Source organism: Notamacropus eugenii, chromosome 3, assembly GCF_028372415.1.
Source record: "Notamacropus eugenii isolate mMacEug1 chromosome 3, mMacEug1.pri_v2, whole genome shotgun sequence".
Lineage (NCBI taxonomy): Eukaryota > Metazoa > Chordata > Mammalia > Diprotodontia > Macropodidae > Notamacropus > Notamacropus eugenii.
This window is the reverse complement of record NC_092874.1, coordinates 289720675-289743565: the sequence shown is the minus strand read 5'-3', so window position 1 is coordinate 289743565 and position 22891 is coordinate 289720675. Positions and strand designations below refer to the sequence as shown.

Sequence of the window (22891 nt, the reverse complement as noted above, 5' to 3'; positions counted from 1 at the left end):
GATTTCCTCTGTAGTTTATTTTATGCATCTAAAAATTCTGAGAAGTGGTCCATATAGACTTCACCGACTATCAAAGGGGTCCAGGACACCAAAAAGTTAGGAAATTCTGCACTACATGGTCATTAAGTTCCTTTGGAGCTCTTGATGTTCTTGGGATATCTAAAGACAACTTTCAAATAATTACACTAAATGAATCATCCTGCAAAAAGTTTTAGTCAGTTACCACCCCAGCCTCCTTTTCCTATTTTTTTTTTTTGCGGGGGAGGCAGTAGGGACAGCATGTGACTTCACTGATTATAAGGAACTCAGTGAGGAAACTTCCTTTACTAATGAAAATCAGCAACTGTTCTCCAACTTAGATAGCTGCTGAGGATACTGCAAGGTTAAGTGACTAGCACGGGGTTAGGCAGTCAATATGTCAGAGGGGGATCTTGAACCCAGGTCTTTCTGACTTCAAAGATGGCACCCTCTCCATGGTTCCAGCTGTGTGCTACTGTTCTTTTGGGTTAGGACCTGTGATTTCATTGGAGTAGGGAACTTATAATGAATAAACTCTCTCTACTAATTCATCTTCTGCAACCTAAATAGAGTCTCAGATAATTGCCTGGGGTAAGAAGAGGTAGGACTTATAGCCAAGTCTTCCTGATTCCAAGGCCAGATGTTTATTCACCATGCCACATTGCCTTACACATACTCAGAAGAGACAGGTTCTTTCTTTTCCATTTGGAGTAGATGTCATTAGTCCTCTTTGGAAATGAAGGATAGACAACAAAAGCCTTGAAGAGAGAGGTAATATTCCCACTCTCTAAATCAGAGCTATGAACAAAGACAGTGCACCATGGGGCACTGATTGACTTGCAGAAGCCTTCTTGAGTGAACATGACATCATCTCCCCCATTGGTTTGTCAACAGCATTGTCTAAAAGAAATCTGTATTTCTCATCACTCACTTGCCATGAATTGCTCCTCTCCCTTGGTGAGGGGGTGACTGTGTGAAACGAGCCACTGTGCACTCAATGGCTGTGCCACAGAAGATAATCAAACATCTTTTCCTATCCTCTATCAGGGTACAACCTCAAAGTTGTAAGGTGCTCACATTACAAGGACCCTGAAGACAATTACTGTTAGTACAGAAGAAAAGGCAGGGCAGCTGAGCAGCAGGAAGTGGGTAGGAATCAATTATGGCCAATCCTACTGAGGAAGACACAGCCCAGAGGTGTGCTAGAACACATTTGTGCTAACCAACCATTACAATTTCAAGGTGAGAAGTAAGCAAATTCTGCAACTAAGGGTTTGATTTATAGTTTGCTTATTGTCTAAAGAACATGTTAATGATGCAAATTAAACTTCAAAGTATGTCATGCTTACATTATTTTCTTCTGGAGACCCAGTTAAACTTTTACTAGCACACTGCTGGCACCCCACCACAACCACCCTACTAGATGTCTTCAAGCTAACACATTTGGGCAGGGAGAGAAGCAGGGTGTCTACTGAGGGAGGGAGAGAAGAGACAGGATCTTGTTTCAGCAGAACAGTAAGGATTAAGGGACTGGGTGTTCATGCAGATCTTTCCTTGTTTGTCTGTTAGCTGGGTTTCTCTTGTCCTCTAAGTGTTTTCCGAAGGATCTTCTGGACCTGGTTGTGGTGCCTAGTTCCCTGAGGCTCTTTCATGTGGATAATGAACAATATAATGGTTAGTCTTTGATGGACCTTGGCCATAAGGTCAGGGGAAGCTGATGTTACCTTCTAAGGCCTATTCCTTAGTATACTTTGAATGATCAAGGGATCCTGACAATTTCAGAATGAAGCTCCAATATATTAAAACTCATAAGGTCTTGTTTTTACTTAAGAAAATGGAATAGAAAAATATATAAATGTAACTGAGCAAGAGGAGAAATTTGAAAGAATTTTTCTAGGCTTTTAGTTTAATTTAGTGTTTTTGTTTTTTAATGATGGTGACTGTGTGTGTGTGCATGTAATCATTCCATATTGGTTAAAGCTAAGTAATATAGATAATTACATATAGTATTTTTATTCATATGATATGAATATGCTATATTACTACACTTAATCAATATGGTCATCCCCAGAGAAATTCATGCTGATTGGGATGCAGAGAGTAAGGGGCAAAATTACAAGTCAGATGTGAGTAACAATATAGAAATACCTGAACTACAGGAATATGTCCATGTAACACAGCAAATGTCAGAGCTGTCCAGTGGCGGGTCTCAGGGTGGACGGATGGATATTTTTGAGGAGTACTGATTACCTACAAACAAATTAAAATTATTTTCAAAAGACAATCTCTGAAATACTTTTGAGTAGCAAAAAGGACCTCTGTCCATCTCACTATGCACATTTGGCTGGAGATGCACATGAGGAAAGAGAGAAAAAAAGGCTTGGAATAAAATGGTCAGAAGGATTCTTGTTGTGTCCTCTTGACAAAAATTCATAAATATCCCTTGCCAAGAGTGAGTCCAGTGCCTTCCCTGAGGGACTTGTAGAAAGGGATGGTAGGAGAAATCAGTGAGGGTGGACCAGTGAAAGATTCCATTTGTGGACTAGGAACATTTCTTTTCTATAGAAGTGGATCAGGGATTCTCTTATACAAACAAAATATGGCTTTCAAATAAATATATTAAAATCTCAAAAAAGGCAAGCAAACTGCCCCCCCCCCAAACTGGAGTGGTTTGCCACTTCCTTCTCCATCTCCTTTTGCCATCCTCTATTGCTCAGATCAATGGAACCAGAAGCTGGTTGACCTTCACTGGAGGCCAAACAACTGTTCCTACTGAAGGCATTCTATGGCTGTGTTCCTCTCAAGGCCAAGATGATTCAAGAAGCTTAGGAAAGTTGGAATGCCAAGAATGCTGAAAGGGTTTGATTTATGGGTCCCACATCTTTTATATCCAAAATATCCCAAGTGAATTGTAGTCAACACATATCCCCATGAAGCCTGAGGTCCTGAGAATATCCATCGATAGGGTTTTTGATAGGGGAATAAAATGAGCCCTCTCCTCTAAAACTATCTTCTTTAGCTAAAGTTCACTCTTGTTTTAGCCTCCACATCTAAATCCTCCTCAAAGTGGTTCATGAGGACCAATTCTTAGGCCTATCTTTTTAGTCAAGTGTCATGTGGGAACCCAAAGCAAGGTTTACTGGGAGATGATCAATCCCTGTTGCATGTTTTGGTGATCTCTGCTGATCGGCACTCAAAAAACACCTTCTGGGGCACTCTACCCTTGGGCACGCTTCTTTCATCAAATGAAATCAAGTCATCTATGAATGCATTGTACTAAGTGCCAGGAATGGCATTCAATGGAATTCAACCAGTCATAGGAGCATGAATCTAAGGACTCCAGAGGACATCTAGTCTTTTATCAAGCATTTATTAGGTTCCTATGAAGAGCCAGGCACTGGGCTGGGTTCTGGAGATACAAAGACAACAATGGAACAACCTGTTTAGAATTCCTTTCAAGCATCCACTCCTGTTCTTGGGGACTCCCGGGGCATATGGAGTGGGGAGAATCCACATCCCCTGAAGAAGTAGCTGCTTTCCTAAACTTGGAACTGCCATTTCTGGGACCCTGGTCCATGTCAATGTGTGTCTCTGCTGCTGTTCCAAAAAAGGCAGAACTTTCAAGTGGGGACTACTTTTTCTTTCCACTAGTTTAAAAGAACACAAGGAACCCATCCTCGAAAGAGCAGTCCTACCATTCTCAGAGCTCCAGAGATTTCCCAGGGCCTGTTCAATGCCATGGTGTCAAACCTTCCCAGGCTTGGAGGTCTGAAGGTGAGAGAGAGTTGGCCTTGGTGGGTGCCCAAGATGCTGTCAAGATGAGTCACCACAAGGTCAACTTGACGGGTTTATAATCTCAATTTAGCCGACATGGATGGGGAGGAGTCAGTGGATGAACAAGGGGACAATGGAAGGCCTAGGGGCCAGGTCTTCTCTTCCCCTCTGAATTCCCTTGTACTATAAAGATCACATATAGGGATGGCCGGGTTGGGAGGCAGGAAGGGGATATTGGTTTCCCAAAAGACACAGCCACAATGAAAGTGTTGTCAGACTCAGAGAAAGCCAATATTCCATGTGGCTACAGTCAGTTGTTCATAAATAAAACACCCGTGCAAGCTTTTCTGGGGAGGGCTGTCAGGTGGGTCTCCTGGAAGACAGTGTCACTCTAGCTAACTTCCACCAGGTGGAGAGGGTGGGGGGAGGGGGGAAGACTTGCTCTTTGTTCCTCTCTCCTCTCTCTGGGATCCAAGGAGAAATGAGCCAGCCTTGGACTTCCTTCCACCAATTTCTACCAATATTTCTATTTCTTTTTAAAAATAAATGCTTTATATATGCGCTTTTCAAAAATACGATTGCCACCTTCCAATGACTCTCTTCTCTCTATTGAACCCTCCCTTGCAACAAAGAAAAACAGTTAAGTAAAGCAAGCAGATATTGACTGTGTCTAATAACGTATGCCTCATTCCACACAGGTAGTACACCACCTCTCTGCCCAAAATAGAGGGGTCTGTTTTACTGTAGGTTCTTTAGAGTCAAGATTAGCCATTGCATTGAGTAGTTTCTAGTGACAATTCAGTCACCATTTAATAACTGCCTAGGCTTGTGAAGGCTAACGGGGCAATGCTCACCTCCACATTCAGGTCAGCTCCGGCATCCAGCAACATCTGTACCATGGCTTCATCCCCTCGGACACAGGCGTACATCAGTGGGGTCATGCCCTGTAGCAGGTGACAAACCAAGGAGCTGAGAACACTGACAAAGCAGCTACTGTCACCTCTCCTTAGAGAGGTATTGGGGTGCTGGGTGGACTTGGAGTCGAGAAGCCATGACTATCCGTATGACCCTTGGCAGGATGCTTCACCTCCCTGAACGTCCATTTCCTCACCTACAGATTGGGATAATAAGAGCACCTACCTCCCAGGGTTGTTGTGAGACTATATGAGATGATGGGTGAAGCATTCCACACAGCTTAAAAGGCCACATAAATGTGAAATGTTCTTAGTATTAATGCTTTATTGTTTTTTGTTGTTGTTGTTTCCTCAGTTTGAGTCAAAAAGCCTGAATTAAAAGATGTGCAGTCCAATGAGTCATAGCCCTTTGCATGATTAAATTCTATAAATCTAGGGATCCCAGTGACCATATAGCCTAACCATCAAGGATTTATTATGACTATGGACTGGATGCTAGAGATGCAGACAACAAGGAAACAGCTCTTGTCCTCAGGGAGTTCCCATTGTATTGGAGGATATAGCAATCAATTAACAAGCAGTTGTCGAGTACCTACTATGTGCCAGGTAATGTGCCAAATGCTGGGGATGCAATGACAAAAAGGAAACAATTCCTGCCCATTCTATTGGAGGAAGACCCAAATCACATTTCTAACTGTTTAACCATTAATCAGCAATCACTTATTATGCATCTACTAATAGCAGTTAGATATGAAGTCAAAAACAAGCGCCTGCCCTGAGGGACCTCTCATTCTATCAGCAGTGACACAGAGCAAAGAGAAGAAATATAATGTGATTTTGAGGGGGGCACAAGCAGATCAGGGTGGGGTGGTCAGGAAGGGCTTCAGATAGGAGAGGACACTGGAGTTAAAGTTGAATAGAAACCAGGGATCTAGCCCAAAAGACATAGTAAGTGTCTGCCTCCTCAGTGCCAATCATAGTGTACAAACTGGGAAAAGTGAGAGAGATAGAGATGCCTATGTCCCAGAAGTTTAGTCTAATGAGGGGACAGACCCCACACAGCACATTCAGCTCTAGCTGAATCTAGTAATATGGGGAAAATGACTTAGGGATTAATTGCATAATATTATGCTGTATCTGGGGTTATCAGGGAAACTTTCTTGGGAAGACGGGGTGCATAAGATGTATTTTAACAGACTGATAATTAATGGAAAGAGATGGAGAGGGAATGAGAAGGACATCCCTGAGGGATAAACCAAGTGCTCCATGAGGTCGGGGGAAAGCAAGTTCGTTTCCAACCCAGGGGTCCCAGGAGCTGGGGACTGGGTTGTGTAGGGCAGAAGCAGGGATCTAAGTTGTTTTTTATCATCCATGCATGTGGTGGGTTTCTCTGGGGTTTTAACAGAATGTATAACAGAACCAAAGTCTTCAAGACCATGCAATCAGTCCTTCTGGGGATTTGGGGGCCTTTCTGAAACACAACCTGTCAAGAAGGTTGAATGAAGGAAGAACAGGCAGTTTCCTCGACATTTTCCCCTCCAGGGCTGTGCTACGAATGTGACCCTGGGCACATCCCTTACCTTCTCTTGGGCTCAGTTTCCTCATCTGTAAAGAGTAGATTGGTTTAGATGGCTACTAAGGTCCCATAGATACCTCCAATTCAACATGTCCAAAACAGATGTCATTTTCTTCTCCCCTCCAAACTGGATTCACTTCCAAGCTTCCTCATACTATCAATGACATGGCTTCCAGTGAGTCGAGTTCACAATCTTAGCATCATCCTCGAGTCCTCAGTCACCCAATCCTCCATATTCAGTCCACTGTGAAACCTTGTTTCTGGCTCTACATCTGTCCAGGTCCCCTGGTCTCCACTCACAAGACCACCTACTCTGGGCAAGACCTCATTACCTCTCTCTTGTCTCCTGAAATAGTCTTCATTTGCTCTCCTTATCTCAAATCTCTGTCCTACTCCAAGTCATCTCCCACTCATCTCCTCACATGATTTTTCTAAAGTGCAGGTCTGCCCATAACATCTTATAAAATCAGTGAACTCCACTGGCTCCCTATTACCTCTAGGATCAATGTAAAAAAGTCCCTATCCTATCCCGCTCCTGGAACCTTTCCAGTCTTCCTACATATGACTTTATAATTCATATCCTATCTGCCCTATGGTTACAGAGGCCTGCAGACTTTTGTATTGCCTCTCTGTATGCCTGAAGTGCTCTCTCCTCAACTCTACCTTTTCAAGTCCCTGGTTTCCTTCAAGCCTCAGCTCAAACACTGCCTTCTACATAAAGCTTTTTTTTGATCCCTTCCAGCTGCTGGTGCCCCCCTACTTAATACTAACAATGACAATAATAAATAGCAGTTATATAGTGTTATAATGTTTGCACAGCCATATGTTACCTCACTGGGTCTTCACAACAACTCTGTGAGATAGGGGCTACTTTTATCCTTATTTTACAGATGAGGAAGCTGAGGCAGAGAGAAGTTAAATGACTTGAGCAAGGTGACACAAGCAGCAACTGCCTGAGGCAGGATTTGAACTCAGGATTTCCTGACTCCAAGCCCAGCATTCTATACACTATGCTAATTAGACTCTCATCCAACTGCTCTCATTTTACAAATGAGGAAATTAAGGCCCAGAGGATTTACTTACTCAAGTTCACACAAAGAGTAAGTAGTCAAACCAAAACTGGAACCTCTGATTCCAGAGTCAGGGAACATGGTGCTAACCTATCTCATCTACTGGATCACTTTGTGTCAGCTCTTTCCATGTTTGCTAATATGGCGGATACAATGATGGGTACCATCAACCTACCAATGATGGGAATGTTAGGCAGTATCCTTGGCTCTCCACTTTCCTTGGTAATGTCATAATTAATCACTGACACCCAGAGCCATGTCTCCAGCTCTGCTATAACTTGTGAAGTCATAGTTAACGGCTGAAGCTTTCTCACTGTCTAAAGGGGATGAGGGCAGCCTCACTTCTAGTCAACACGAAAATGTATTTTTCAATGAGTAATGGCTTTCTATCACAGACATGAGGCAGTACTCTTCTGATTCAATATTTTGGACCCATGAAAAGGAAGATCTAACCAGTTAAAGGGGATAAGGTCAATCAGTTAATAAATTAGTATTTATTAAGTATAAATGGTGTGCACAGTGGATGGTGAGCTGGCTCAGAATCAGGAAGACTTGAGTTTGAATCTCACCTCTGATATATATAAGTTATGTGATCCTGGGAAAGGAATTTAACCTCTCAGACAACTCTCTAAGACTATAAGATACAGAGAGCCAGCTTTGATGGCAAGAAGAACCTGAGTTCAAATCTCACCTCTGCCATGGATTAGCTGTGAGACCCTATGGAAGTCCCTTAACCTCTCAAAGCTCTAGGCCTCTTTCCAAGCCTACAAGGGCATTGAACCAACTTGTTAGTAAAGAGGTTTTTCTTATGTACCAATGAAATCCCAGGTTCACTTCCTTTCCCTGTCTGGGCTTGGGGCCAGGCATTGGATTCACTTTCTAACACTTTCCTCAACTATAAAGAGAAAATAATAGTATGTGCATTGTGTCATGGGAGAGGAAGTGTTGATCTCAGAGTTGGAAAGACCTGGGTTCAGGTCCCACCTCTGCAGCACACTGGCTGTGACCCTGTGTCTCTCAGTGCCCTGAGCAGCTCTCTGAGATGCGAAGGTGCAGAAAAGGCACTGGTCTGCCCTGGGAGAGGGAGCGCCTTGTGTTAGCGAGATGCCAAGTCTGAGCCAGAAAAACAACTCATCAAACAATGCACCAAAAAACAACTGGCTCCTCGGGCTGTCATGAATCTTCGGTGGGAAAACAGATGTGAAGGAGAGACCCAAGCAGAAGCCACGATCATTCAGCTCCTCTGCTGCTGCAAACATGCCATGGAACCTGGAGACCCGACTGCCTGTATCCTGCTTTGTGGGGAAAGTGGAGAGTCCTCAGCCAAGCTCAGCCAAGCTCAGCCAACTGGAGGGGGAGCTGCTAGGAACTGCTACAAGGATGGAAGTGAATGGACTCAAGGTTTATGTTTTCAGTCAGCTGAAATGCTGTGTGTGTGCATTGGTGCATGTGCCTAGCTCTGGGTATATAAGTCTATGTGAGTCTACATGTGTGCATGTGTATATGTGTTTCTATATGTTTCAATGTTTGTATATGTCTACATATATGCAATATGGCTACGTGTATGCCTGTATATTGTGTGTCCATACATGTACACAAGCATCTACATAGATGCGCATGTGTGTCTCTATGCACATTCTATATGCCTATATATGTATGCATGCATGACTATGTGTATGCCTGTTTATGCATGTCCATCTTGTATATATGTATCTATACGTGTATGCATGTGCATGTGTGTATATACATGTGTAGATACACATGTGTAAGTGTACATGTGTAAATACATGTATGTGTAAGCATGTATGTTCTGCACCAGGCCAAAGTCTGTGCTTCCACACTCACACCCTGCTGTACCTGCTCACTCATCGTGTTGATTCCATCAGGTCCCAGCAGAGATGCTGCCTGCTTTACGAGGTCCGTCCTCCCACAGTTCAGCATCCGGAAACCCAGGTCCTGCTTGAATTTCGCTTCAGTGGCCACAGCATCCAGTTTCCGGGAGGCACAGAAACAGTCATCAGCCCTTAAGAGAATTGGAGATGGTCTCATTAGTGCAGGGGTCTCTGCAGGAATCTTTTCAAGGGATGAGTCACCATCTGATCCAGAGGACCTGGGCTCAAATCCTGCTGCTGCCACTGACTATCTGTATGACCAAAGATCAATCACTTTCCAGTCTGTGCCTTAGTTTCCTCATCAGCAAAATAAGAGCATTGAATTAGATAATCCTGTCACTAAGGTCCTATGGCCAGATGAGCCTAAGATACCCTAATGAAGTCTATGTAATTTAGCAATGAAAGACCACTCCAATCAGGCAGAAGACCTGAGGTTTTTTCTTCTACTTATTAGACGAGTGATCCTGGATAATTTATGTAATTTCTCTGTGCTTCAGCTGCTGCTTCTGTGAAATGGAAATAATAACATCTGTATGAGCTACTACTCTAGAAGCAATATGGATATAATGTTGGATGCTACTTTTTCAGTACTGAAAATTTACATATATATGTGTGTGTATGTGTATATATACATACATGTTATCTGTATATATAACTTCTACATAGTGCTCTAAGGTTTACAAATCACTTTACATACATTAATCAATCAGTCACTAATTGATAGACTGAAGTCACATTTGTAAGGTTTACAAATCACTTTGTTTATCTCATCCAATTTGATCCTCCTAACAGCCCTGTTGGATCGGTACCATTACTATTCCTATTTTATAAATGAGGAAACATAAGATCAGAGAATGTAAAGGATTTGCCCAAAGCCACACAGCTTTTGTACAAGGCAGGATTTCAGCTCAGGCTTTCCTGATTCCAAGTCCAGGTCTATTACTTGGGTCACCTAGTTGCTTCAGCTACATTTTAACTATAATTATTTGCATCTTCTGATGGCACAAATACCCAAGACCATATGGGTTGCTCTCTCCTTTATGGACACTCATTTCTTTTTAAGTCCAAGATCCCTGCCTGCCCAGGTCTGCATTATAAATCAATGCCAGCTAGACTCCCTGTTGTTCCAAATGGGAGCATTTAATGTTCATCCGGGTCCCTACTGGAAAGCAGCCAGGATGAGTCCTGAAAGGAGTGCAGAGTCCTATATCTGGTCCCAATGCTTTTTGCATGATCTTTGCACAGCTGGCTCTCCTACTCTGGTTGCAGGATAAAAGAATGGATTCTCTATCTGAAGAGGAGGTTAGAGACGTGGCCAGGGGTGAGAGGAGAGGGCACTGTCACCAAAGGATATGCGGCATTTTCCCTACCCCAGCCCCAAAACCCTACACAAAGCATTGTATTGTGAGTTATTTTTAAATTGTAAAATATTTTTATCGATGTTTTTATTTTATATAATTTAATTTCCTTATATATTTCCCTCCTGCACCCAGAGAGCCATTTCTTAATACAAATAATAAAAAAGTAGGAAAAAAAAGCACTTCAAGTAACCAACACATCCATCAAGTCTGACAACATATGCAGTGTTAGGTTATAGGTTTTTACAAACAAATGAACAAAAATGCACCTCTGTTCTCTCTCTGCATCGTGCATGCAAATCCTTGGTTACAAAAATCACAGAAGCAAGACAGTGGATCTGTAGGGTATGAAGGTAGCAGCTGCTGCTAATATCCCCAAGGAGGGTACCACCTTCTCTCCCATTTGGACAATGCCTGTGGGGAAAGCCCAGATTTCTAGGATGATAGGTTGTTTCACCCTATTTCCAGTGAGTTGGAAGGAGAGAGAGTTAGAGAGCCAGGCAATACTGTTTCTTGGCATAGCAGATTAGCTCTTGGGCTGTGGCATTCCTGGGCACTTTTTCTTTATGTTCATGTCTTTGCTTCCTTGTGTGGTATGTGTTAGATACAGTGACAGCTGCATTCTTGACTTCTTTGTTACTTTGGTATGGCCATGCCACAGAGCTCCTAGGTTTTGGGGCAGTCGGAGGTCTGTCCGTTAGTGGCACTAGAATTCCTTACAGGGCCTCTTCAGGGTGCTTTGGGGCTGGGTGTTCTCTTTAACAAGAGCAAACCTACAATTCTCATTTGGTCTCAAAGGAAATGCTCAGTTGACATTTCCCAGCTCCACACAGGATTAAATTAGCCAGCATCAGTGGGGTATTTTCTTGACTTCTGAGTGCCATACTTTCAGAAGTCATGGATAAACAAGAGAGCTTTCAGAGCAGTGTGACCGTGATGATGACGGGTCTGAAAAACATGCCAGTTCAGGAAGAATTTAAGAATCGGGGACATGTGAAAATAGGTGAAAATAGATGGTTCTCTGCACTCATCATGTGCCACTTAACAAGCTCTTGTTTTCTCTTCTTTCCAGCATCTGTCATTTTTGTTAACCCTTCATTAGCTGAGACCCAATTAACAGGAACATTCAAATGACAATAATTTTCCCTGAGCCCTCACCTGGGACTCGACTTCTGTTAGAAGGAGGCAATCAATCCATCAGCATTTATTAAGTACCTACTATGTGCCAGGAAGTGTGGCTAAAAAGACAAAAATGAAACATTTCCTGTCCTTAAAGAGCTTATACACACATAATATGTATGTATGTGCATGTGCATGTATATATATGCACAGATCACCACATATTCTATATACACATACAGATCTAAGTTAATCTATGCATCAGCAGATTATATATATGTCTATGCACATATATGCATTGGCAGAGTGTATACATACACACACATACATATATGTAAAATCTCAGTTGATCCTCACAACAACCCTGGGCTGGGTGGGTGCTATTATTATTCCCTAGTTCTATTTTATAGATGAGGAAATTGGGGCTCAAAAGAGATAGTGAATTTACTGTGTACTAAGCACTGAAGATGCAAGGAAAGGCAAACATGATCCCAGCCTCAGGCTCTCATTCTAAAGGAGGCAACATTCAAATACCTGTGCATGTGAGATCTAGGCATTTTAGGGTCAGATGGAAAAATTAGGATTAGATGGAAGAGTAGACTTCCCTCAGGGAAAGATGCTAGGGGTGGGGGAGGGGAGGAGAAAATCTCCTGCAGAAGGCAGGATTTGAGGTGAGTCTTGAAGGAAGTGAAGGAATCCAAGAGGTGGATTCTTAGGGGCTGGTGCAGGTGGGGCAGACAGGGCAAAGGCATGAAGTCAGGAGATGATGAAGCCAGGGTAGCCGGAGCTCGGAGGGTGCAAAGCAAAGGACAGACTTGCCAATTCTGTGTTCCAACATTTAGCAAATGGCAAAGGTAGATGGAGCCCAGGTTTTCCCAAGCCTTCTATCCTTTCCACCATACTGCTTCTCCTTCTATGAAGTCATCATTTGCTTTACCACGGATGAACATTAACAGGTCCTCTGTTACTCAAAATAAAAAGAACCCCCTTCTCAAAATCCTTACGTCCTGTATGGTGCTGAAACCTAACCCATCAGTCACCTGGGGCTCAACCAGATGGGGGCTGATTCTATGGTTTTCACCAGGCATGACCTTCGAAAGTTTTGGGGAAAAATACAGCTCATTTAGAGAGTTAACACAGGTAGACAATTTTACTGACTTTATGAACAGGGTAGAACAATGAATGAATGAAAGAATTATTGAAAGAAAAGAATAAGAAAGGAAGGAAGGAATGGAGAAAGAAAAAAGGAAGGAAAAAGAAAGAAAGAAGAAGGGAAGGAAGAAGGAAAAAAAGAAATGGCATTTGATGAGTTGAGGGGACACGTATACAAAAGGCAATTCCTGCTCTCAAGAAGCTTTCACTGCGTCCATGTGTTTGCATAGGGATCCTACATTCCAATAGGGACAGACAAAATAGGCAGTGGTAGCCAGGGAGGAATTTTTAGGATAGGCAAGTCACAGTGAAGTCACAGGGCAATTGATAGGTCCTTACTACACAGTGTTGAATGCTGGTGTTGATTTGATTATTGTACTAAGAGTGAGAAGTGGAAAGCTGGGTGGGGATTTGGTTGGGGATGGGGCATTGTGAAGAGGATTGGTACTTTGGTATGGCATGAAGATGGCTGGGAAATAGCAAGGTGGGGTCTGGGCCAGTTAAGATAAGATGAATGCTCACCAAACAGAAGCCCAGGTCAAGAGTTTCTTCACTGGCCGGCTTCCTACATCAATGGAAATCATAAGAAAATCTCTCTCTCTCTCTCTCTCTCTCTCTCTCTCTCTCTCTCTCTCTCTCTCTCTCTCTCTCTCTCTCTCTCTCTCTGTCTCTCTCTTTCTCTCTCTCTGTCTGTCTCTCTCATCGCTATTTCTCTCTCTGAGTGTCTCTTTCTCTGTGTCTCTGGATCTTTCTGTCTCTTTGTGTGTATCTCTGATTCATCTTATCTTGCCTCTCTCTCTGCAAGCTCTTTATTAACCACACACCACAAAGCAAGGAGAATAATGTCTTTAAAGATGAGAGTATGAGCAAAGACTAGAGGAGAGTCGTAGTGGGCTCCTTGTGGTCCAATAGGAGAAATGAGATCTAAGGGGAAGAGCGCAATGGTGCTAGTGTATACATCCCATTACTGGGGAATGTCACACAAGAGGAAACTTGGCACTCCAGAAAGGCATACTGTCTCTAGCAGGGGCTGATAATGGCACTGAAGGAAAATTAGCACTGATGACAGAGTTCATAGAATCATCAGTTTGGAGACAGAAGAGACTTTAGATGTTATCTAGTCTGACTCTTCATTTTACATATGAGGAAACTGGTGCCCAAGGTGTTGAAGTGACTTGTCTAAGGTCACAGAATTAGAGCTGCACTTTGAAACCAGTGGTCTTTTGATTTGAGATCCAGAACTCTTTACTTTATACCATGGACTGAGGTGAGAGAAAGAGCAGTTAATGGCTTCACTTGAGAGAAGAGAGGGAAAGGAAGGGGCAGAGAAGAGGAAAAAGGAGAGAGATGTTTAGATAACTAAAAAGTGTCCTTCACTACTCTACCATGCCTCCATTTCAAGCCTATTCCCTATTTCCCAAACATCTCATCTATTTCCTCTTTCTGTCCAGGTGGTCTATGGTAGACCTTGATGACCAAATCACTTCTTTGATCATCATCCAAATGCTCTCCCTTACCCCCTTTGATTCTTGCATTTCCACACATGAGTAAATCTTAGTTTATATCATGACCCACATTCTCCTCTTATTGTCCCCCTTTACCTATTTTGTTCCTTTACAATAAGGTATATATTTCCAGAGCCACATTCTCGTAACAGTCCCGGTGAGATTAGAATGTCTTCTTGCACTAGGATCTTGAGTTGACCTTGTTTATTATTGTTATGTTCTGTATTTGTTCAAAGATAACATTCTTTCTGAGAATTTCCATTTTACATGTCTGTCTGTCTATCTATCTATCTATCTATCTATCTATCTATCTATCTATCTATCTATCTATCTATCTATCCATCCATCTATCTGTCCCTCTATTTGTCTATCAGTCCATCCATCCATCCATCTGTCTATCTGTCCATCTATCCATCTGTCTCTCTAGTTTGTTTGCACAATTTTTTTCCTGTTGTCTCCTCCAAAAGAAGGTGAGTTTCTTCAGGGTAGGGGTCATTTTTTTGGATGTTTCCTGTATCTTCCTCGCTTAGTACAATGCCTGGGGTATTGGAAACACGTGATAAGTACTCATTGACTGATTGACTGAGATCTGAGGGAATAGGTTTAGTAGCCAATTTCTGGCTTTTTAAAAAAGAGTCTAATTTCTAGGCATCTCTACTACTCTTCTTTCCCCTATTTTGTAGACATATTTGTTGATATTCGGCTGGGGGATATATTCAGGGAGCCTTCTCCCCCTCCTTGACTTCTCATTTCTTTTCCCTAGGTCACCACTTTCTAATCTGTCAGATGAGAAGGTGGGACTAGATGAGGTCCTTCCAAACCTGGATGTAGGATCGCATAATCTCTGGGCCTCAGTTTCCCCCTCTGCAAAATGAGTGGGCTGGACTAAATAGGTCTCTGAGGTCTCTTTCAGCTTTCCATATATGATCCAATGACCCCTGACTCTCAATATATGGTTCTGGCAGGACCTTGGTTTCTAGGACAGTTGGACCACATCAGTCAGTCAATAAACATTAATTACCCCTACTATGTGCCAGGCACTGTACTAAGCATGGGAGATGCCAAAAGAGGCAAGGACATCACAATCTGTATGCTCTCCAAGGTCCCTTCCAGCTCAGACTCCCTGATCTTGGGACCTCATTTTCCTTTTCTTTTAGACAGGAGCCTTAGAATTGACTCTTTAAATCCTTTCCAGGTCTAAATTCATGATCCCATGGTCTGCAGGATCCATATGCAATCATATGGATACAGTGAGAGGTTTCTCTGACACCTCTACACCAGATGTTTTCCTCCTGGGCATCTCATTGCATCCTATGTGATGAAACCACCTGATGAAACCCACTTTTCAGCCTTTTGATTTTCCCACTTACTTAAAAAAAACACAATACTCCCTCAAACTACTAGACCTGTGCCAAAAACTTCAGGAGAAGGGGAAACAAAACAAAACACTGTCTTTCCCCTCCCAGCCTCCCTTTAAATGGGTATTTTCCTAAGAGGGGCAGCTAGGTGGTGCAGTGGATAGAGCACCAGTGCAGGAGTCAGGAGGACCTGAGTTCAAATATCACCTCAGACACTTGACACTCACTAGCTGTGTGACCTTGGGCAAGTCACTTAACACCAATTGCCTCATCCTGGGTCATCTCCAGTCATCCTGATGAATATCTGCTCACTGTATTCAGATGGCTCTGGAGAAGAAGTGAGGCTGGTGACTTGCACAGCCCTCACTCACTCAAAACAAAGTCAAGTGCAAGTCATGTCATTATTTCTCTGATGGCATGGTCTTCAGCAATGAAGGATGAACACACACATCTTCCTAAGAAACACGTGATGGCTGGAGTTTTCTAAAGACCATGGGCCTCATAGCTTTCTCTCTCTCACCCCACCCTGCCCCATGCCCATCCTCACTCTCATAAATTCCTCACTACCCTGCTCCAGGAGAGGGATCAAACACAAGTGAACAGATGCAAAAGCTGACAAGGGGCTCTGGATAGCAGATTCCTAGGCAAGATTTACAATGGTCTAGCAGCGTCTTTGAGGTGTAAAGGGGATTAAGAATCAGAAGCAGGAAGATGTGATCTGGATGTGGCTCACAGTCTAAGCATGCCCATCTGATGTGGCTGAATGTACTAGGGGTGGGGGTTCAGGAGAAGGGAAGCCCACCGGCCTGCTCGTCCTGCCCTGCAGCTTTGGTTTCAGGGGATCCTGGATGGACGCACCTGGAATCGATCAGTTGGGCAAATTAAGACACAAGAATTCACCATTCTTCTTTTAATAGTTGTATGACTCCTCAGGAGACACAAAGAGAAGAGAAAAACCAGGCTTTCATTGTTTGCTCTCCAAGACAGCTAGCATTTACTTCATGCTTTAAGGTTTGCAAATCTCTTCGCAAATATTATCTCATTTTATTCCCAGAACAATCTTGGGAAGTAATTGCTCTCATTATCCCCAATCCATAGGGGATAGGAGGAAACTGAGGCAGATAGTGGTTAAGAAATGTGACCCAGGTTCACAAAGCTAGTAATTGTCTGAGGCTAGATTTGAACTTAGGTCTTTTTGTCTCCAGGCACAGCACTCTATCCACTGCACCACCTAGCTGCTTTAAGAATGAAAGACTGGCTAGAATCTTGTTAGAACAGAGAATTATGATATCAGAAACTTGATCTTTATAGAGTACTCTAAGTGCTGCAAAGGGCAGCAAGGTGGCTCAGTAGAGAGAGTGCAAGGCCAGGAGTCAGGAAGACCTGAGTTCAAATCTGATCTTAGACACTGTGTGATTCTGGGCAAACCACTTCACACTGTTTGCCTCAGTTTCCTCATCTGTCAAATGAACTGGAGAAGGAAATGGCAAACCACTCTAGTATCTCTGCTAAAAAACCCCAACCAAACAAACAAAAAATCACATTCCCAAATGGCATCACAAAAGATTGGCCACAACTGAACAACAGTCTTCTCATTTTATACATAAGGAAACTGAGGCCCAAAGAAGACCACACAGCATATACATTCCTAGATCCATTAACTTAGAGCTGGAAGGGAACTTGGAAGTCATCTAGTCTAACCTAATTTGACAGATGAGGAAAATGGTGGTGCTGGGATTTGGCCTCAAGGCCTCTGGTGCCAAAGTCTTTCCATAAAACTAAGGGAACAAGTGATAGAAAGGAAATGATTAAAGTAGGCTGAAATCCACCCCCACCCCTCCACTGTCTCCTAAATGCCTCCCAATTGCCAACTCCTCATGATCCCATCCAGGGTTTTCTTGACAAAGATACTGAAGGGGTCTGCCATGCCCACCACACCTGGCCTATTTCTTTCACCTTCTTATCGAGCCTGTTTTCACATTGTCTTAAATTCCCTCCTTCCTCCTCTTGTGCATAAAGTTCATAGCTTTCCCTCTTCTGAGAAGCAGGTTTTGATGTGCCTCCTCCAAGCAGTCTTCCAGGATTGTTCATTTTGGATGGATCATCTAGCCTGGAGCCCTGGGCTTTGGAGGAATTCCAGGCAGAAGAGGTCATGATCCCATTTAAACTCACTCAAGCCCTAAGCTTGAGTTGATCTGTGCTTCACTGCACTGTGGGCAGAATCTATTTCCTCTTGCAGGGACCCCAGAAAAATGTCCTTTCAGACTAGTGGGATGTGACTAAAGCTATCCTCTGACCACTCCCCAGGGCTCCCATATACTGGAAGAGCTGTATCCAGGAAGAAATTGGGATCCAAATATAGCCCAACCTAGTCACCCTCTCACTCTCACACTGAATATTCCTTGAATTCTTTATGGTTGCTGGTCCCAGCCACCATATGCCCTGAGTTTCTCAGCCTTCCTGTACTCTGAGTTTTTCAAACTTCACATAATGGGTTTAGGGATGGAAGAGATCTTTGAAGTTACTTAATTCAACTCCCTTGTCTTACAGAAGAGAAAACCAAGGCCCAAAGGCAATGACTTGGGATCATTAGAACTAGAAAGCTCTTGAGGTAAAATAATCCAAACACCTCACTTTATAGAGGAAGAAACTGAAGCCCAGAGTGATAAGGTGACTCAGGATCATACATTTTAATCTAGTCCAACTTCCACATTTTCATCACCACCACCATCATCATCATCATCATTGTCATATAAGAAGTGTGTGGCAGAAGCAGGATTTGAACCCAGGTGCCTGCTCCTCTGTGCTACGCTCCCTCCTGCCCACCACTGATTCTCCTATACTACACTTGATGGCTGCTCTATCTTTCACATGGTCTTACCCACTTACCCAGGAAACAAGCCTCTCTAGTCCACACCAACTCTCCCACGTAAGTGTCTGGCCTTCAAGATCCCCAGACATTGTCTCACCTCCTCTTGTCTCACCCCTCCCTCCTCCTGAACAACTGACTCACTCTAGACAATGCTACTTCTGTCCACAATGTTCCTTCTCACCCCACCCAGGGGCTCATTTTCACCCAGATGCCTCTAACGTCAACATGAAGGTTCCATCTTTACCTGTCCTAGACCTGACTAGGGAATAACCAGTAACTATGGGCATGTGCACCCTGGCTGCCTTCTGGTCTTTAAACATTCTCATCTCTCTGACTCTCCCCAAGAGTTGTAGAGGTCTGATTTCATCAGCTCCCATGGGTTGAGCTATCATCACTTCCCTGACATCTTCTCATCAGCCATTTTGCGCCCAGACCAGAAACCATAGAAAACTGAACCATTTTATCATCAGGGACTCTGTATTTGGGGACAATGGTGATAGAGTATTACATATATGAGACTGTGCCAAATTGGCTGCTTTGAGCCTTTTTCCCCTATGTCATTGGGGAAGCAAATAAGAGAACAATACTTATGTCTCCCTAGGACCCCCAGAAAATTGTTTAGGATTAAAAACATGGACAGTAAGTTTAAAAGGTACCAGAGTTGATTTGCTGAGAATGGCACATTTTAAACTTGGGGAACAGGACAAAGAGAAATAATTGAGTGGGGAGACTGCCCAATGAGAGCATACCCTTAGAGTATGCACACTCTTCTCTCACACAGAAACTCAATGAGCTTGCTTCTAGAAACATTAGAGAGGAGTGATGGAGAGGCCTTTCCTCTCTCTAGCTTGGAAAATGTGCAGGTATTATGTTTCTGTCTTTCATATTGTATAGTGACAAATAAAAATCCTTCTAAATTGGTATCTGGAATAAAACTGAGCATGCCTATAAAAGCTTGAACAGAGGACAGTTCTCTTTCCGGTGAAGAAGAAATACTCTATGCCTTTGGGTTAGGGGAAGATGAAGTACTGAAGGTAGAAGTCAGAAACCTATTCTCCCACCTGGCAGCCACATGGCTGTGAATCCATGGCACTTCATCTGTTTCTGCCTCTGTTGTATGAATTCTTTCCAGGGAGTATTGGAGGAATATTTTCATACTTTAGTCCTTGCTGTACTTTCTCGGTAGATACCCCTTTGTAAAAACCAATTGATTTTAACTGGTCAAATTGAGAAGAGACCAGCTGGTTACCTTTGAATTGCTAAGTGGTCAAAGAATATTTGGGGGGAACACACTAGATGGCTGCTGTATGGGCAATGCTATTAGAAAGATAGTTTCCCAGTCTCCCAGGGTTGCTCTTAGAATCTTGAGGGGAGATGTGGTATATCCCCATCTGCCAGTAGAAATTGAGAGTGAGCCCCAGAACCCATGTGCTACACCTATAACTTTCCAAACCAAAATACCCCTTCCAGACCACAACTCCTTTATGTATATTGACTCTCCCATCAGAATGTTAGATATTTGAGGGAGGGTCTCGCTTTACTTTTGTATTTGCTTCTATTGTGCTTCATATAGTACCTGGTATATAGTTAGCACTTAATAAATGCATTCATTCATTCATTCATTCATTCATTCATTCATCTCTTTTCAGATCATCCCCCAATCTATACTCAGCATTCACTTCTTTTCTAAGCTCCAGTTTCAAATCATTGCCTGGCTGCTACACAAATCCACCCATAGCTTTCTGAGACTCAACTGCTTACAGACAAATGGGCGGCATAGAGGAGAGAACACTGGTCCTGGAGTCAGGAAGATATAATGTACTTACTAGCTGTATAACCCTGGGCAAGTCACTAAATCCTTCTATGCCTCAGTTTCCTCAATTATAAAGTAGAGATTAATAACAGCACTTACCTCCTAGTGTTGTTGTGAGAATACAAGTGACAATGTTGGTGAAATACTTAACAAAGTGTCTGACACATAGTAGGCATTTAATAAATGCTGTTTCCTCCCAACGCATCCAAAACAACTCATTTGTTTCCCCGCTAAACCTAACCCTCCTCCTCTGCACCTTCCCATTTATTTAGAGTCAGCTTTCCAGTATTTAGGTTTGCAGCCCTGGAATCATTCTTAGCTTTTCAGTCTCCTTGCCCACACCCACCCCTTCAATCCAATCACCCATCAATCACTGTTGATTCTAGTAAGAGGTAGGAATATCTATCTACTGGATCCTTTAGCAGCTTTCCATGGCTTCTGGGATTAGAAACAAATGCCACTGTTTGTCACTTACAGCCCTTCACAATCTAACCCCAGGATCACTTTCTAATTCATCTTTTCATTTCTCCCACACACCTTTTGTTCTCCAGCAGAGGTGGTCTATTTGCTGGTGCCTTCACATGATATTCCATCATCTCCTGCCTCAGCGTTTTTGCCTAGGCTGTGCTCCATGCTTAGAATGTCCTCTCTCCTTGCTTCCACCTCTTGGTCTCTAGCTCACTTCAAGTGCCACCTCCTATATGAGTCTTTCTAATTCCCCCAGTATTCGTTTTCCCTTGGAATTAAAATTACTTTGTGTATGCTTTGTATTTACTGATCTGGGGTTTAACAGAACGAACCCTGCTTTGGGAATCTGAGGACCTTGGTTGAAATTCCATCTCTGATACCTACTCCCTGTGGAATCTTGGGCAGGCCATTCAACTTCTCTATGCCTCAGTTTCCTTATCTGTAAAATAAGGGGGTCAGATGAGGTAGCCTCTGAGATCTCTTGCAGTTTTGTTTTCATTCAGTCAAACGTAAACTCCCCAAGGGCAGAGACCCTTAATAAATGTCCACAGAATGAATAGAGACCTCAGGATGCAGTGGATGACCTTGGTGTCTTTGGTGTCTAACCAAGCTCCACATCGCCTCCTTCCTGCCTTCAAGGCCACTGGAACAAATTGTTCTCATCTGCCCATTCTATCAGAGGAAGTCTTCACATGCTTGGAGTAGACACCCCCCTAACTCACCAATGGGTTGAGACCCCTTGGTTACCCTCAACCTGGTTTGGCCCATCTGCCAAAACAGTTTACCAGGGTGTGGCCGCTGTGCATGCTGCAGCTGCTTGGAGCCACAGGTGAGAGTTAGGTGGAACAGGTGGACACCAAAGATGGAAAAAGCCCCCAAAAAGGCTCAGCAGCCATCACACCAAAGGTACTGGTCCTCCCTGAACGCACCCTACAACCCATAAACCTAGGTGGAGTATAATTTCCTTGAAGGCAAGGGTAGTTTTCCTTTTGTCTTTATATGACCAATGCCCAACCCAGCACATAACAGTCACTCCATTAATGCCATTAATTTAAATGGAATTGTTGGTGTCAGACTCTGAGTCCTCATTTGAAAGTGGGTCAAGATGTCACTGAAGACAAAAGTTTGTTGAATGGTTTTAAGCCCAGAATGTGCTTGTGATGTACTTTTCACACTCATGAGGTGAAAGGTGAAAAATGTTTGCAAGCCCCTGATCTAATATGCCCTGGGATCTCAGTCCCTTACAAGGCCCCTGATCCTAATCCCCTGGTACTTGTAAGTAGAGTGGCTTGGGGAAGAAGAGAGGAACATGGGCAAGACAGGAGAGTTTCCAGGTTATCCAGGTACCAGTGTACCTGCCTCCTGGTGGTGGAGGAAGAAGGATGGGGAGAGTGAGGGGACAAGCCCAGCTGTTAGAACCCAGCTAATAGATGTTGGGAGGGGAAGGGACCAGCATCTCTATGGAGGCTGCCCAGACGGGGCTGTCCATGGGGTGTTGTGGTTTTTATCCAAATTTGGAAGACAAGGACACTCAAGGGGACAGCCTGCAGGCTGAGAGGGAGTTGTTTCGCTCTTTGCTGGCGCTCTTGGGAGGTTTGAAGTCAGCCCACGTAATGTGTCCAGGGACACTCAGCCTTGGGAGCTGACCTTCTGAAGTAAATGGGTATCCAAGTGGGATAAAGACGAGGATGAGGAGCACAATACCTGCTACATAGTAGGCACTTTAGAAATACTTCTGAATGACTGACTGATGAATTGAATGAGGGGGTTTATGTTAGTGCTAGGGGCAGGGGGAAGGGGTAGCTCCCCAGTCATCAGCTCTCCTCCCAGGGGAAAAGAAGGCCAGATGGGGAGTTGGAGGGCATGAACGGCAAGTTCCAGATTGCTAATTATTGCCTGTGTGACCTTAGGCAAGTCACAACATCTCTGGGCCTTAGATCCCCTGAATCAAACTCCTTTGTTTTACAGGGAAGGAAACTGAGGTCCAGGCGTTTAAGTCTCT

The 22891-nt window shown here is 43.4% G+C and overlaps 1 protein-coding gene across 2 annotated transcripts in view; it reads right to left on the bottom strand.

The window, feature by feature from the left end:
- ABTB3 (ankyrin repeat and BTB domain containing 3) overlaps window positions 1-22891 on the bottom strand; it is a 304327-nt gene that overhangs the window by 31674 nt on the left and 249762 nt on the right. For both annotated transcript variants that reach the window (XM_072655838.1, XM_072655840.1), the window contains exons 5-7: window positions 9210-9375; window positions 4647-4736; window positions 2167-2268 (exon numbers count right to left, since the gene is read on the bottom strand). In XM_072655838.1, the coding sequence (XP_072511939.1) occupies window positions 2167-2268; window positions 4647-4736; window positions 9210-9375 (358 nt within the window). The remainder of the gene's footprint in view (window positions 1-2166; window positions 2269-4646; window positions 4737-9209; window positions 9376-22891) is intronic.